The sequence below is a fragment of the Mobula birostris genome, chromosome 1, assembly GCF_030028105.1.
Source record: "Mobula birostris isolate sMobBir1 chromosome 1, sMobBir1.hap1, whole genome shotgun sequence".
NCBI lineage: Eukaryota > Metazoa > Chordata > Chondrichthyes > Myliobatiformes > Myliobatidae > Mobula > Mobula birostris.
Window position 1 is genome coordinate 115216910 of NC_092370.1, and position 15718 is coordinate 115232627.

The 15718-nt window shown below is 40.6% G+C and overlaps 1 protein-coding gene across 5 annotated transcripts in view; it reads right to left on the bottom strand.

The window, feature by feature from the left end:
- Positions 1-15718, bottom strand: part of dpy19l1l (dpy-19-like 1, like (H. sapiens)) — a 137191-nt gene that overhangs the window by 100946 nt on the left and 20527 nt on the right. For all 5 annotated transcript variants that reach the window (XM_072260649.1, XM_072260622.1, XM_072260631.1 and 2 more), the window contains 6 exons: positions 13711-13768; positions 8729-8820; positions 8520-8619; positions 4709-4786; positions 1283-1369; positions 85-147 (listed from right to left, as the gene is read on the bottom strand). In XM_072260649.1, the coding sequence (XP_072116750.1) occupies positions 85-147; positions 1283-1369; positions 4709-4786; positions 8520-8619; positions 8729-8820; positions 13711-13768 (478 nt within the window). The remainder of the gene's footprint in view (positions 1-84; positions 148-1282; positions 1370-4708; positions 4787-8519; positions 8620-8728; positions 8821-13710; positions 13769-15718) is intronic.

Genomic DNA, 15718 nt, shown 5'->3' on the forward strand with positions numbered 1-15718 from the left:
TGAGAATATGTAAATTATATAGCTACACAATAATGCATTTTATAATATTAAATCACACATAGCTGTAAATAGAGAACAACCTACCCATGAACCCAGAAGATGTCGTGGCAAAAATTGTGAAATATGCGATTTCAAGGCAACCATTCCCTAAATTAAAGGAAAAAGATAATCCTCAGGTATTGGTTACTGAATACTATATGCTAATTTTAATACAGAATGAGTGGGATTATTTAGAAATATCTGGTAAATTGATCATTTATTCATAATTTATGCTTTTCTATTGTTTAATACTGGCATACTTTTCATTTTACCCAAATTCCACCCCCCTCAACCAACACATTTTAAACTCAAGTCTGTACAACTTAAGTTTACTTAGCACAGTCTCTTCTGTCAGATCGTCTTCCCCATTGACCTTCACCCATCACCCAGATACATTATAAATGAAAGTTGCCTTTATTTCTAAATTGGTAATTATTATCTATTTTTAATTTATTTCTCCCCCACATACAGGAATAAATTCTATTTAAACCACCAACCACTGAGGTGAAAAATCCTGGCACAAAATAAATGTTTTTAGCTGGATGCATTGCATTTTGGTTACAACACGCCCTGTCAGTTTAATACTGTTCTATGAAAACACACCTACAATCTCTATTTGTCTGCATTCGCTTCTGGACACAGGCTGGACTTAGAACGGTAAGGTTGCCAGTGATCCTCTCAAACTAGTTTCTTTGTTATTCCCTTGGCTTCAGATGGAGGTTTAGACTGAGTCAAATGAATCAAGCACCTCCAGACCTATTCTCTACGTTGAGTTAGGTACCTGTTCAGAGCAAGCACTGATAACCATGTTAATCCACATGCTCTCCAGAGATGGGAGGGGCACTGGAGTAGAGAGCGCTATTCTCACCTAACCAAAAACAGAGGGGAGCTGAAAAACTAACCAAATCTACTCTCTAGTTGTATTGTTTGTTTCCTTGCGCTCAGTGTGTTGTAGAAAGGCTTCTGCTTTCTATCCCAGATGAGAATCAAAGCTGGTCCATGGCACAAACAAAACACTGTTCAAAATGCAGCAAGTGCCTTCTCATGGAGAGCAGGGCGAAGTGGGAAAGATTTGCTGGTTGGCATTGCAGACTTTGTGGCTGTGATAGAGGCTAGAAACCAACCCTCTGATCATAACACAGCTGTTATACATTCAGCCCAGAGAAACAAAAGAAACCACAATTTCACAACACTAGCAAAAACAGAATAATAATTTAAGTCCTATTGTGTCCAATCTACTTACATAAACAACAGCCAGAGAGGCAGCGTAATAGGAGCTTAGCAGCATGGCATTTCCGAACATCAGCACAAAACAAACCAACAGGGAAATCTGTGAAAAACGAAAGTAAAAACAGGAGTAATTAGTAGATGTTACCCTCCTGCTCTTCTGACCATCTCATTGCAGACACCATTAAACATAGCTATGTCCCTTTCCCGTTACAGCACAAGAGACCATTCATTCCAATGAGTCTGTGCCAGCTCCCAGCACACTAGTGCCATTCAGTGTTCTTTCTCATACTAGGTTATTCTTTTCCAAGCCTCCATTCATAATTACTACAAACTGAAGGGCTGAAATACTGAAAATTCTTTTCTCCACCACAGATGCTGCTTGACCCATTGAGTACGCCAGTAAATTATCTATTGGTCCCTTGAAAAACACTGGGTAAAGATGAAACCATGATATATTTCTAAATGACTATGGAGCTTAACTGAGAAGGGAACTTGTAAATGGTGGTGTTCCCATGCAAAGTTCGCCCTCTCACTCAGTGCTACAGGTCCCAAGTGTAGAAGATGCCAAAGATCCTCTTTGTAGATGGACTACACTGTAGTTGTGGTGCACTGGTGGGAAGAATGATCATAATCCCATTATCTCCAGTTCATCTTCAAAGCTAAAATTTTTCCATTAATTCTGCTCTTCATTCTATCTAGGTCCTCGCATCCTTCCTGACCAGAGCGAGAGACCAATATCCCAATTATGTCCTAACCAGGTGCTTTATAAAATTTACATAATTCCCTGCTTTAGTACTCTATACTTCTGTTAATGAACACTGGGACCCTAAATGCTCTGAAAACAACCCCTTGACGTACCCTCCAACTTTAAGGATTCATGAGCATATACACCCTGATCCCTCTGTGCCATTTTGCCCCCAGTAGCCGAACAGCCAGTCTATGATTCATCCTGCAGATTTTGTCTATCCAAAAGCACAATGGGCTTGATCTTCACTGTGCACCACCACTAATAAAATGCGGGGAGCAGCACCAACCCCAACATGTGACCTCCTTTAACCTCACCAAAGCCTTTGACTTCCCTCAATTTGGCTAGATTGATGGAGGAAGGGCGTGTTTGCAATTCAAGACCTCAGACTTGGCAATAGAACTCACAGTCTATTGTGCAGCACACCATGAGTTCCCTGCCAGATCTCAGGTCTTGACCCCCTGCCCTCCATTATGCTTCTGAGCCCTGCACTTTCTGCAGAGGCCATCTGAAGCACTGAAAGATATTCTACCATCTATATCTGCATAATGTCATCCAACTTCACCGGAACAACATGAACCACCTGGTCCCAGACCACAACTGAAGCCATGATAACACTCAGTCAGCTCTTCTGAGCAGGAAACATTGTGCACATACTCAACACCACATTCATAGAAAGAGAAGATATTTCCGGGGGACAGAGGGAAAGATTTCAGACAGTGCTCAAAACATTCCCTGAAGAAATGCAAATTCCACTCACTCCTGGAAATCTCCATGACTACGCAAGGAAGCACTTAGGATAGTACTGGGCACCTCAAAGCCATGTATCGCGAGCACACAAAAACCCTGTGTAAACAGCAGGAATGCACCAACTAGTTGCTCACCTACCCAGCCATCACGTGCTGAATTTGGAGGAGTCTGGGTTTTCCATACTGACCAAAATTATCTATCTGGTCCAGGTCACTTATCCACTTTCAAACCTTGCAGCTTTCCAAGTACATTCTCCTTAGTAATAGCAGCTACACTCACTTCTGCCCACTAACATACTCAAATTTGTGGCATGCTGTTGGTGCCGTCCACAAAATATTTATTCAGTTTGCTATTTCTTTGTCCACCAATCTCATCATAACCTCAACCTGTAGTCATCACACGGTAACCTTTTAGTCCCATTCTGATTCTCTTGGTCATCAAAAATAAATCTGCCCCTGCCTTAAAATCATAGCCAACTTTGTTTCCACCACTCTTTGAGGAAGAGAATTTCTAAGACTTTTAAATGGGCAACACATTACTTCTAAACAACTGCATTTAATCCCTAGATCCTCTCCTCATCCATCTTTTAAGATTCCTCAGCAACCTGTACATGTCAATCACGTCCAATCTCACTATTCTAAACCCCAACACATACAAGTGCAAATTGCCCAACATTTCATTCCATTCCTTTCATCAATCCACTCTATTAGAGCAAAATAATTCCATCAGACACTTGTAGGCTGCCCAAAATCATCTTTGCTAATTCGATTTGACTCAAACAAATGCTGTATGTTTTCAATGTACATGACACTAACCTTTAGGAAACATGGAGAAGGGCTGAACACAGGAACTTCAGATCAGCTTGTTCTTTGGCTCACCTTACCCATGCCCCATGCCAACCAATTCCCCAACTGAGCTAGTCCAGTTTGCCTGTGTTTGGCCCCTCTAAACCTTGCCTATCCATGCACCTGACAAATATCTTTTTAATATTTTAACTGTGTCCGCCTCTACCATTTTCTCTGGCAGCTTATTTCAAATATTCACCACCATCTGTTAAAAGGCTGGCCCTTTGATCCCTTTTAAATCATTCCCCTCTAATTTTAAACCTATGCCCTCTAGCCCAGGAAAAAGATTTTGGCTATACACCTTACCTATGCCCCTCATGATTTTATGTCTAAAAGGTCACCCCTCAAACTCCTGTATTCCGAGGGAAAAAAGGCCTAGCCTATTCAATCTCTCCTTACTGCTCAAGCTCTCCAGTCCTAGTAACATCCTTGATCATTTTTTTGCACCATCTCCAGTTTAATAACACCTCTGCAGGCAAACAGATCTGTATGCAGTTCTTTCTATGTGGAATCACTGATGTCTTGTACAGCTGTAAGATGATGTCCCAATCTTACTGATGTACGCAAGCAAACTAAACACTTTCTCTGCCACCTGATTCACCTATGTTGGTATTTTCAAGGAACTATGCACCTGTACTCCGAGGTCTCCCTGTTCTACAACACTTTCCAAGACTTTACAATTTACTGTGCAGTCCTGCCCTGTTTTTTTTTAATTATACAACACCTTATTTTTTTAAACTTTTATGGCAGTGACTTGTGGTAGTGATCTAAAGTCACACAGTGCCTGCAGCCATACCATATGCACTTGCTAAGGCTATTTCACATCCCAAACCAGTGACTCCTACCATCAAACAGAACAAGGACAATAGGTGCATGAGAACACCACTGCCTGCAGCAGCCCCTCCAACGCACCTCTCTTTTATGAAACTATATCAGCAACTCTAGTATTTCTGGGTCTAAATCCTGAAACTCTCTAAGAACCAACACTGTAGGAGTAGTGTTCCACATAGACTGCATCAGTTCAAGCTAGTGGCTGATCAGCATTTCTGTAGGGGCATGAATGGATAATAAAATTAACAGGGAACACAGTTCACTTTACCATGTGAGCATATACAATGTCCAGCAGCTTACAGGCATCAAAATAACCCAAAACGTATGTTGCAAAGAGTGAAGCAACCTGATGGGAAGAATAAAAAGAACTTTAGTATCACAGCCTGATTAGAATTATAAAAGAACCAATATAAAAAAAGTGTTGTGTTAAGGAACCACCATGTAATTTAAAGAATTCTGTGACCAAGCATTCATTTAAAAGAATGAATTTTATTTTTTAACTTCACACACATGAAATATTAATTCAGATCAAATAGGTGAGACTGAGGATGTTGAGTGATAGAGGCCTTTTGTCCTCTCCTATTAGATTCCCCCTTCCCCAACCCTATATCTCTTATTTCCCAGCTCCCCACTTCACCACTCCCAGTTTCACCTCTCCCTCCCCTCTCCCCGTCTTCTAACTTGGACTCCTCATCTTTTTTTCTCCAGTCATGCTGAAGGATCTCAGCCTGAAATGTTGACTGTACTCTTTTCCATCGATGTTGCCTGGCCGGCTGAGTTCCTCTGGCATTTTGAATGTATTGCTTGGATTTCCAGCATCTGTAGATTTTCTCTTGTTTGTGTTTGGAAGGAGATGCTGGCAGGGATGACAGCACAGCAGCAATGCCTTGAGTTTCCAGGAAAAATGAGGAAGGTACAGGATAGATGTATTCCAAAAACGAAGAAACACTCAAATGGAAAAATAGTACAACTGTGGCTGACAAGGGAAGTCAAAGCTCATGTAAAATCAAAAGAGAGAACATACAACAAAGCAAAAATTAGCAGTAAGATAAAGGAATGGGAGGTTTTTAAAAACCTACAGAGAGCAACTAAGAGAATCATTAGGAGGGAAGAGATGAAATATGAAAGCAAGCTAGCAAACAATATCAAAGTGAATAGTAAAAGCTTTTTCAAGTATGAAAAAAACAAGAGAGATGAGAGTGGATATAGGACCACTAGAAAATGAGGCTGGAGAAATAATAACGGAGGACAAGGAGATGGCAGATGAATGAAATGAGTATTCTGCATCAGTCTTCACTGTGGAAGACACTAGCAGTGAGCCAAATGTTGAAGTGTGTGAAGGAAGAAAAGTGAGTGCAGTTACTATTACAAGGGAGAAGGTGCCCAAAAGGCTGAAAGACCCAAGGGTACATAAGAATGGGCAAGAAATTGGCAAATGAAATACAATGTTGGAAAATGCATGATCATGCACTTTGGTAATAGAAATAAGTGTGCAGACTGTTTTCTAAATGGGAAGAAAATCTAAAAATCTGAAATGCAAAGGAACTTGGAAGTCCTTGTGCAGAACACCCTACATGTTAACTTGCAGGTTGAGTAGGTGGTGAAGAAGGCAAAACCAAGAGGTCTAGAACACAAGAGCAGAGATGTGATGCTGAGAACTGGTGAGGCCTCATTTTGAGATTTGTGAACAATTTTGGGCTCCTCATACAAGAAAAAATGTGCTAGCATTGGAGAGGGCTCAGAGGAGGTTCACACGGATGACTCCGGAAATAAAAGGGTCATCGTGTGAGGAACGTTTGATGGCTCTGGGTTTGTATTCTCTGGAATTCAGAAGGATAAGGGGGGGAGCCCATGGAAACCTCTTGAATGTTGAAAGACCTAGACAGAGTAAAAGTGGAAAGGATGTTTCCCATGGTGGGAGAGTCTAGGACAAGAGCGTACAGCCTCAGGATAGAGGGACCTCTATTTAAAACCAAGATGCAGAGAAATTTCTTTAGCCAGTGGGTGATGAACTTATGAAATTTGTTACCACAGACTGCTGTGGAGGCTAGGTCATTGGGTGTATTTAAGGCAGAGCTTGATAGGTTCTTGACAGGACACGGCAACAAAGGTTATGGGGAGAAGGCCAGGGAATAGGGCTGAAGAGGGGAAAAAATGATCAGCTATGATTGAATGGCAGAGCAGACTCAATGGGCCAAATGGCCTAATTCTCCTCCTATGTCTTATGAAAACAAAAGATTGAAAGAAAGACCCAGGTAGGAGGTGGGAAAACAAAATCTCAATGCTATCCTTCTGGGTCAACATGTAGACCAACACCATCACTTTTCACTAATTCCTTGGTCCTTGCTCTCACTAAGGGACTAGAGCATGTCAAGAGCTAAATGCTATTATTATTTCAGCACAAGAACAATGCAACAGAGCTCTTTGTACCCTCTAGAGTCATAGACATCACCAAGGACACATCTGATGTGTTAGTTCAAGAAGCTGATACATCAACCTTTTTGCTTTGCATTATAATCCTCTAAGCATGGTGCATCAACTCACATTGGCTATTACATTCACCACCATACTAAATTAGGCCTCAGACTTCATAAATCTCAGTGTTCAGACCAAGTAGAAACAGTACATCTTTAATCATCGAAGGGGAACATTCTGCAAAGCATCGACAACTGTGGCCTTAAATGTGTTACTCCCAAGCCATTAATCTGCACAAAAACACTCGGAGAATTAATGAGAGCTAGTACAATAGAAATAGGCAACCACAAAATAACACCAACTGCCCATGAAGTTGTGTGAAGATTGCACAAAGGCATAAAAGGATAATTCCTTAAAAAAATTATCTCAGAAGGCAACTTCCAACATTTATGTTCTGAATTATGCATCCAAGATCTATAGATAAGAATGTGCAAGTGACAAGAAGAAGAAAATATTAGGAGTAGACCATCAGCCCTTCAAGCTTGCCCTACCATTCATTAAGCTTATGGTTAACCTATGCTGGCATCAGCTCCTCTTCTGTGTCAGTTCTCCATCTCTTTCTATTCTTTGATCTATCAATATTTATCCTTAGAATTCATTTACTTATTCCTTTAAGTTTAGTCGAATGAGGGGTGACCTTATTCAAACACATAGGCTTTACATGGTACAATATTTACCCCCCTCCATTTTAAATACTCTAATGATTCGGCTTCCATCATCCTCCAAGGCTGAAAATTCCAGAGATTCACCACCCAATGCCAGAAGGAATTTCTACATTCTTCAGTTTTAAATGATAGCTTCTTGTCCTGTAGTTATACTTGAAACACTCCCACTAGCAAAATCATTCCAAACTCTCCATGTAAAGCCTCAATGTTTGAATAAGGTCACCCCTCATTTTACTAAATTCCAAGGAATAAAAGAATAAAGGCCCAAACTATTTAGTCTCATTAGGTAAGATGGGACGCATGGTGGAAACCCATATCGAGAAGCACAGGAAGTATACCTGTTTGGGTTACCCGGAGAAATCGACAGTAGCAGAACAGTGCATTCACAATGGCCATAGGGTTGACTTTGATGGCACTAAACTACTATGCCATGGCAATGGCTTTTGGAACTGCCTGGTAAAGGAAGCCACTTAAATAAAACTAAAGGAAAAGAATTTTAACAAAAACAAAGGTCTTGCCTTAAGTAAGAACTGGAATTCGATTGTAAACAAGGTGGGAGAGCAGAAACTTGACTGGATGAGGATTAACCGATCAGGAGGTACTGACTACATGGGTATAAATATCACCGGTCTAGACATACCCAGGCATCATCCCTGAAGAAGATGACAGAGTTTGTCATCGAAATATCAGTTATAATACACACCTGCACCTGGCTGGAAGCCAGAAAAGAGTTTATAGGTAAACTATGTTCAGCTTTCATAAACGATTAATTATTTCCTCTCTGATTAATGATCCTAGCATCTTGCCAACAATGGCTGTTAAACTAACTGGCCTGTTGTTCCCTGCCTTCTACCTTTCTTCTTTAAGTCACATCAACTTTATAATCAGTTTAATATTAAATCTCTAAACAGAATCTTCATTGTCACCAACATCTCTCACCTGTGTGAGCAGCACAAACTGTGCAAATTGCCATGGAAGCAAGAAGAGGATATTTGCAATACAAAATGCAGCTAAGGTCTTCTTCTCTACACAGACGCTTCTGTTCAGAAAAAGAACAAACAAATTAAATATTTTCATTGAGGAATCACTTGTCATTGCACAAGCAATAAACATGAGAAATTCTCAGCCAGTGAGACCGAGGTTAGTACCTTAGTATGTGGGTTAAAAGCAGCATCTGCAGAATTAGGAAGGGGTAGGAGAAGCTCTCACGGAGAGGTGGGGTCCACATGACTCTTGTGCACTGTAATGAAAGCACACATTATACAAATTCTTGGTAAAGTAAATCCAATATATTATTTCAGCCTAACCATTTCACCGATCAAACTATCATCTGCATCCCATGCACAAGGACTGCAACCTCAGTACTCAGTAGTCTCAACCCTACCCCTCCTGATACTCTACCAAGTGATTCAGTTGACATTAGTGACTTATCACTCAGAGGAAAGGTGTTGAGAGAACGCTCAATTATTCAATGAGCAGTCAAATTGCCAAGAGCAGACAGACATGCCAGAGAATAAGGACTAAAAAAATTAAAACAAACTGCCACTGTACAATTTACATACAGATCCTCTCCTTTATTAAGCCTGGTAAATTTTACTTGCCAATTTTCTTCTCTCCAGAGTGGCCATTACATAGAAGATACTGTATTTGATCTTGGGAACACTGTTACAGAGATCCATACATCTTCTCTGCTCTCACTTGGGCACCGGTGAAGTTGAAAAAGCAAATACTTACTCATGGCCAACAGCTAGGGAAGTTGTGCTTTCAAGCCACACTGCAAAATATCAGGGGATCATCCAAGGACTCAGCAAATTGTTTTTATATGATGCCTTTCAGATGATACAATGCAATGGGTATGTATGGAGGAGAACATCAGGTATGTATGCACGATAAAGTCACTCTATGAGCATAAACTCCTCTTCCTATTTCAAGGTAATGAAGAACTCTTCCACCAATCACTGGGTAACAGTGACTCAGCCTTGCAGTAGTGACAGATCCAGGGATCCACTACTCCTGCTGTGTGCCCAGATTCTCTACAGCTAGATTCTCAACAGCCAGATTCTGACTGAAAGCAGCACAGTTATCAATCTCTTCATTGCAGGTACGAAGCTGAGGAAGGATGGCATCACTCCAAGTGGTTACCCATGATTTCCCAATCAGTGATCCAAGATTTAGATGAGTTTCAAAACTCTGGTTATTTTGTACAGGCAAAACGGCATCACTATGCAATAACTGTTTGCATGGACGCACTCCACAACCAAGTTAACATTCCTGTTGCTAAATATCTGTATGGTCAAAAAATTAATTTGTAGAACATCCAGAACATGTGGCATTGTTACATTAATATGATTAAATCCGACAAACAATCGTATTCAAAAATGAATGAGTTTTGTATCAGGAAAAGTCAACATTTCTCAAATGGGGTTGGCAATGGAAAACACAAAAAAAAGTCTAGCTCCCAAAAAGCCTGATGTTGATCGTTGCTCACACAATGATAAAGTGTGGCTGGCTCCTCTGAACATTCCCCCAAGATGATGCAGGAAGGTTCAGAGCAAGAACATGTTAAAATAATTCTGGGTCGGTTTGTCTGACTGAGACAGGCAAAGTTTGGTAGGGTGAAGGAACTATAGTTGACAAGTGATGTGGAACTTCTGGTCAAGAGGAAGAAAGGAAATGCTTAGAAGTTTAGAAAGCAAGGATCAGACAGGATCCCAAAGAGTTACAAGGTGGCCTTCGAACTCGAAGAGCACATGAAAAGGCTTTGGCAAAGAACTAAGGATAACCCCTTGGCATCCTACATGTATGTGAAGAACAGGAGGATAACTAGAGTGAGGTGTAGGACTGATCAGAGATAAAACAGGAAACACGAAACTGCAGTTGAAGGAGGTAGGGGAATTCCTTAATGAGTATTTTGCTTCAGTATTCACCACTGAGAAGGACTTTAATAAATGTGAGGGCAGCATAGTATAGGCCAATATGTTGGAACATGTCAACATTAAGGAGGAGGATGTGCTGGAACTTTTGAAAAACATTAGGACAAATAAGTCCCCAGGACTAGTAGGAAATACCCCAGGCTACCACAGAAAGCCAGGGAAGAGATTGCTGCGCCTTTGGCAATTATCTTTAAGTCCTCACTAGCTACAGGAGTAGTACAAGACTGGAGAGTGACAAATGTCATTCCTTTGTTCAAGCAAGGTAATAGCGATAATCCTGGGAATTAAGAACTAGTGAGTTTAACATCAGTGGTGGACAAACTATGGAAAGCATTCACAAGGGTAGGATCTACGAGCATTTGGAGAAGCAGTCTGATTAAGGATAGTCAGCATGACTGAGGGACTCATTAGCTTGATTGAATTCTTTGAGGAAGTGACGAAACAAATTGATGAAGGCAGATAGGTGATTTGGTGTATAAGGATTTTCATAAGGCATTTGACAAGGCTCCCCATGGTAGGGTCATTCAGAAAATGAGGAGGCATGGGTTCTAAAGGATTCAGAATTGGCTTGCATACAGAAGTCAGAGGTGATAGCAGATGGAACGTTTTCTACTTGGAGGTCAGTGATCAGTAGTGTTCTGCAGTGGGATCCCTGCTGTTTGCAATTTTTATAAATGACTTGGATGAGGAAGTGAAAGGGCGGTTTAGTAAGTTTGCAGGTGACATAAAGGTTGGTGGTGTTGTGAATAGTGTAGATGGTTTTCCTTTGTTACAATGGGATATTTTTTGGATACAGAGCTGGGCTGAGAAATAGCAGGTAGAATTCAAGCCAGAAGTGTGTACAGTTTAGAAGGTCAAATTTGAAGGCAGAGTATAGAGTTAATGGCAAGATTCTTAGCCGTGTGAACGAACAGAGGACTCTTGAGGTCCATGTCCATAGATTCCTCAAAGTTGCTGCATAGGCTAAAAAGGTGGTTAAGAAGGCATATTGTGTTTTGGCCTTCATTAGTTGGGGGATTAAGAGTTCAAGAGCCACAAGGTAGTGCTGCAGCTCAAAAAAATTTGTGCTTAGACCACATGGAGTATTGTGTTCAGTCTGTTCACCTCATTATAGGAAGGATGTGGAAACTTTAAGAGAGGTGTTGCAAAGTTTTATAAGGACGCTGTCTGGATTAGAAAGCATGTCTTATGAGGATATGCTGAGCGAGCTAGGGCTTTCCTCTCTGGAGCAAAGGAAGATGAGCACTGATTTGATAGAGGTATATAAGATGACAAGAAGCAAAGACAGAGTGGACAGCCAGATACCTTTTTCCCAGTGTGGAAATGACTAATATGAAGGGGCATAATTTTAAGATGATTGGAGGAAAGTATGGGGGAACGTAAGAAGCAGTTGTTTTTTTTAAACAGAGAATGGTTGATGCATGGAACACATTGCTAGGGGTGATGGAGGTAGATACACTAGGGACATTTAAGAGACTCTTAGATAGGCATATGGATGAAAGAAAAATGGAGGACTATGTGGGACAGAAGGATTAGATTGAGCTTAGAGTAGATTAAAAGGTCAATACAACATCATAGGCTAAAGGGCCTGTACTGTACTATTCATGTTAAATTCAGCCTCCATTTCAAATCTCACAGTTACCAGGTTTTATAGAGAACAGCAGCATTGTTCCACTGGTAGATTGGTATATATTGTTCACAAAATCAGTGTATGGGATTGAATGAGGGATTTACAAAATTACAACTACAACCTACCACTTACAGACATTGGGTTTATGAATTATAACCTTAAAATAACACATTTCAAATATTTCTAATCCACTAACATTTAGAGGATGTGTTGATGGTGCTGATTCTTCCTGTAATAGATGGTTTCTAAGGTTGTCACCAAGATAAGTGCCCACAAGCTATGCAGTGCTTCAAATGGCATGCGTTTCTAACAGCCTCTGACAACCAAGTCCAACCCTTGGCCTTCAGGTGTGGCTTAGCTACTAGGCCCAGTGGAACTGTTTCTACTGATAAGAGATGGGGCAAAGGCAGACCACTGGCACCTCAAAACCAGTTGCTTCGGGCAAGTGGGGCTCATCAGCCTTGGATGGCAGGCCGCCTAGGAGAAGGAAAACTCTAATATTAAACCTCCGCTGCCTTGTGGCCATACCCACCCATGGGAAAGGCTTCAGGAGTAAACCCCTAGGAAGAAATCTGGAGCAGTTTGATGTTGTTTACAGCTTCACTCTGTCAACCTCTGCGATAGCACTGGTGCCAAGCTGTATCGGTGCTTGCCCTTCCCTTGGACTACATCAGTGATATTGAGAGGGAGAACCCGCTGCATGGGCAACAGCCAATTCTTCAAATCTTCCCACCCAGGCTTGCACCCTGTAGAGGACACAGTCCACCAGAGGCGTAAACCCATGATCCTCTGGGATCGACGGCTGCCTACTAACCGAGATGTCATCATAGTTAGTAAACAAAATTTGGATGCACAGAGCCATTATAATCATACACTGTGTATTTCTCAAAACCTAACCAGAGTTTCACAGGTTAAAATGTAGATTGTAGCCTCAGATTTAATGGAAAGCGTTATCCCCGACATGCTGATTTTTAAAATCGCTCATATAACAACAGCATATTCTGTACCAATGAGGAACTTCAATCTTATCGTTGAACAGCGTTTAAAAGGTGAATACTCTTCTCATGTCACAGTTTAATTAAAATCTGCACCATCTGTATAGTCAACAAGATACTATTTTAAATGCTTTGATATGAACAACATTCATTTGCTATGTATACAATAACCTTCAGAAAGTGCCAGTTAAGACTTCTTTTGAAAATTAGCTGTGAACTTTCAGAGTGACACACTGGAACTTGGAGAGTCACTGCTGCCCCAGTGGGCAAGGTAGGAAAAAGACTGAGGGGAATGGAGGAGTGTGGGAACAGGGTGATGAAGAAACATTCAGCAAAACCTTCAAGGCTTCACTGATGCCTGCATTGCAACAGGAGTTTAGTTGCTTGCGTGTTACTGATCCCCATGTTCAATTTCATACATTGTTTATCCAACAGTAAAGCAGCTCTTGTCTTGAACCATGATTCCCTAGCTCACAGGGTAAAAGATCAAATACAGCAAATCTGAAGCTAAACACTGAAATGTTAGTATCATAAATAAATATAAATTCAAAAGAAACAACTTCCACACTTACCTCACCATGATTGAAAAAAAAGCAAGCTACAGTGACTATTCCACCAAACCTGCTCCCACTGGAAAAGAAAAAAATATTGTTTACAATCTAATTTCTCAGAACATTTTGCAATATTCAGTAAAGTTTCACAGTTTGATACCCATTAACTATCTTAATACAGAGCCATTTTCTCTTCAACAAAATGCAACCTGTCAGCATTGCTTGTGCTCACCTCTTCCTGGACTTTTGTTCCTACCACTACTGTCTCAGCAGCTATCCACATCCAATGAGAAGTGAGAACAAAGAATATTCTTCTTTGGTTAAGTTGGAAAGTGATGAATGTTGGCTAGGACACTGGGAGAATAGTGCCTGGGAATGTCCACCTTGAGTACAGTGACATTGAATGACTGGCAGCAGCAAATTGCTAAACCACACAGTTGCAGGGCTGGGCTCAAAATATAATAAAATAGGTGTATCAGGCTGTAGTTTATAAAGGGCAGTAATTGGAACATTGATAAATTAAGACAGAGAAATAGTCCCCCAAACACAATTAAGTATTCAAATATAAAATCTATACATAAAAATTACGTAGTTCAGTGTAAAACACTTAGAGAGGAAATATATTCAGAGTTGAAAACTTACTTTATGTTGATCATCCTTTATATACCGCCAATATAAAAATATAAATTAGTTGAACCGCTAGCTTCATTTAAGATTGAGAGTTGGCAGGAATAGGAGCCACTGGAAACTTTCCATGAGCTACCATAGTCACAGGCTTAGTCTGCTTTCATTAAGTCTGAGGAGTCAGACAGGGGGCTGTAGATGGTTGCCTCTCTGACTTGAGGCCTGTGATTACTAATGTGCCACAGGGGTCCATTGCTGTTTGTCATCTATATTAACGATCTGGAAACTGGATCATCAAATTTACGGATGACACCAAGACTGGGGCTGTAGTGGTAAGTGAGGAAGACTATCAAAGCTTGCAGTGTGATCTGGACTGGCTGGAAGAGTGGGTTGAGAAATGGTAGATGGAATTTAATGCAGACAAGTGTGAGGGTAGGTCTAACAGTGAAAAGTAGGGTACTGAGGAGTGTGGTAGAACAGAGAAATCTGGGAATACAGATCCATAATTTCTTGAAAGTGGCATCATAGGTAGATAGGGTCATAAAGAAGGCTTTTGGCACATTGGCCCTTCATAAATCAATGTACTGAGTACAGGAGTTGGGATATAATGTTGAAATTGTATATGACATTGGTGAGGCCTTATTTAGAGTATCGTATGGAATTTTGGTCACCTACCTATAGGAAAAATATAAATAAGATTGAAAAAGTGCAGAGAAAATTTACATTGCCAGGATTTGAAGACCTGTGTTGTAGAGAATGATTAAATAGGTTTGGACTTTATTCCATAGAACATAAAAGACTGAGGGGATATTTGACAGTTATACAAAATTATGAAGGATATACAGTGGTGCTAGAAAGTTAGTGAACCTTTTAGAATTTTCTCTATTTCTGCATAAATATAACCTAAAATGTGATCAGATCTCCACACAAGTCTTAAAACTAGATAAAGTGACCCAATTAGCAAACAGGGATGGATGGGCAGAACACAGGTAAATATGGAAATATGTAATGACTAGATTTGTGGTTGTTCAATATAATAGGATCTCAAACATACAGAAATTAAGGCAGGGACACAAGCTATTCAGTCATTGCTGTCCATATTAGCTTATCCTTAGTGTTAGTAATTTTCTGATTTATGTGTCCACCCAGTCCCCGTACTCATTTAATTCCCCATTTGCCCCCTTCCCATCCCCACTTCAACGTACAACTCATCAAAATTTCACAACCTTGGGTTCCCTAATGTATCCCAACAACTCATCTGTAAACATAGAACCATCTGTTTTCCTCACTATACTTCATTAGGAACATGAGATTTAGTATGTCACCTAAGACTCCAGCAAATTGCTACAGATATACCATGGACAGCATTCTGACCAGTTGCATCATTACTGGTATGGAGGCACAA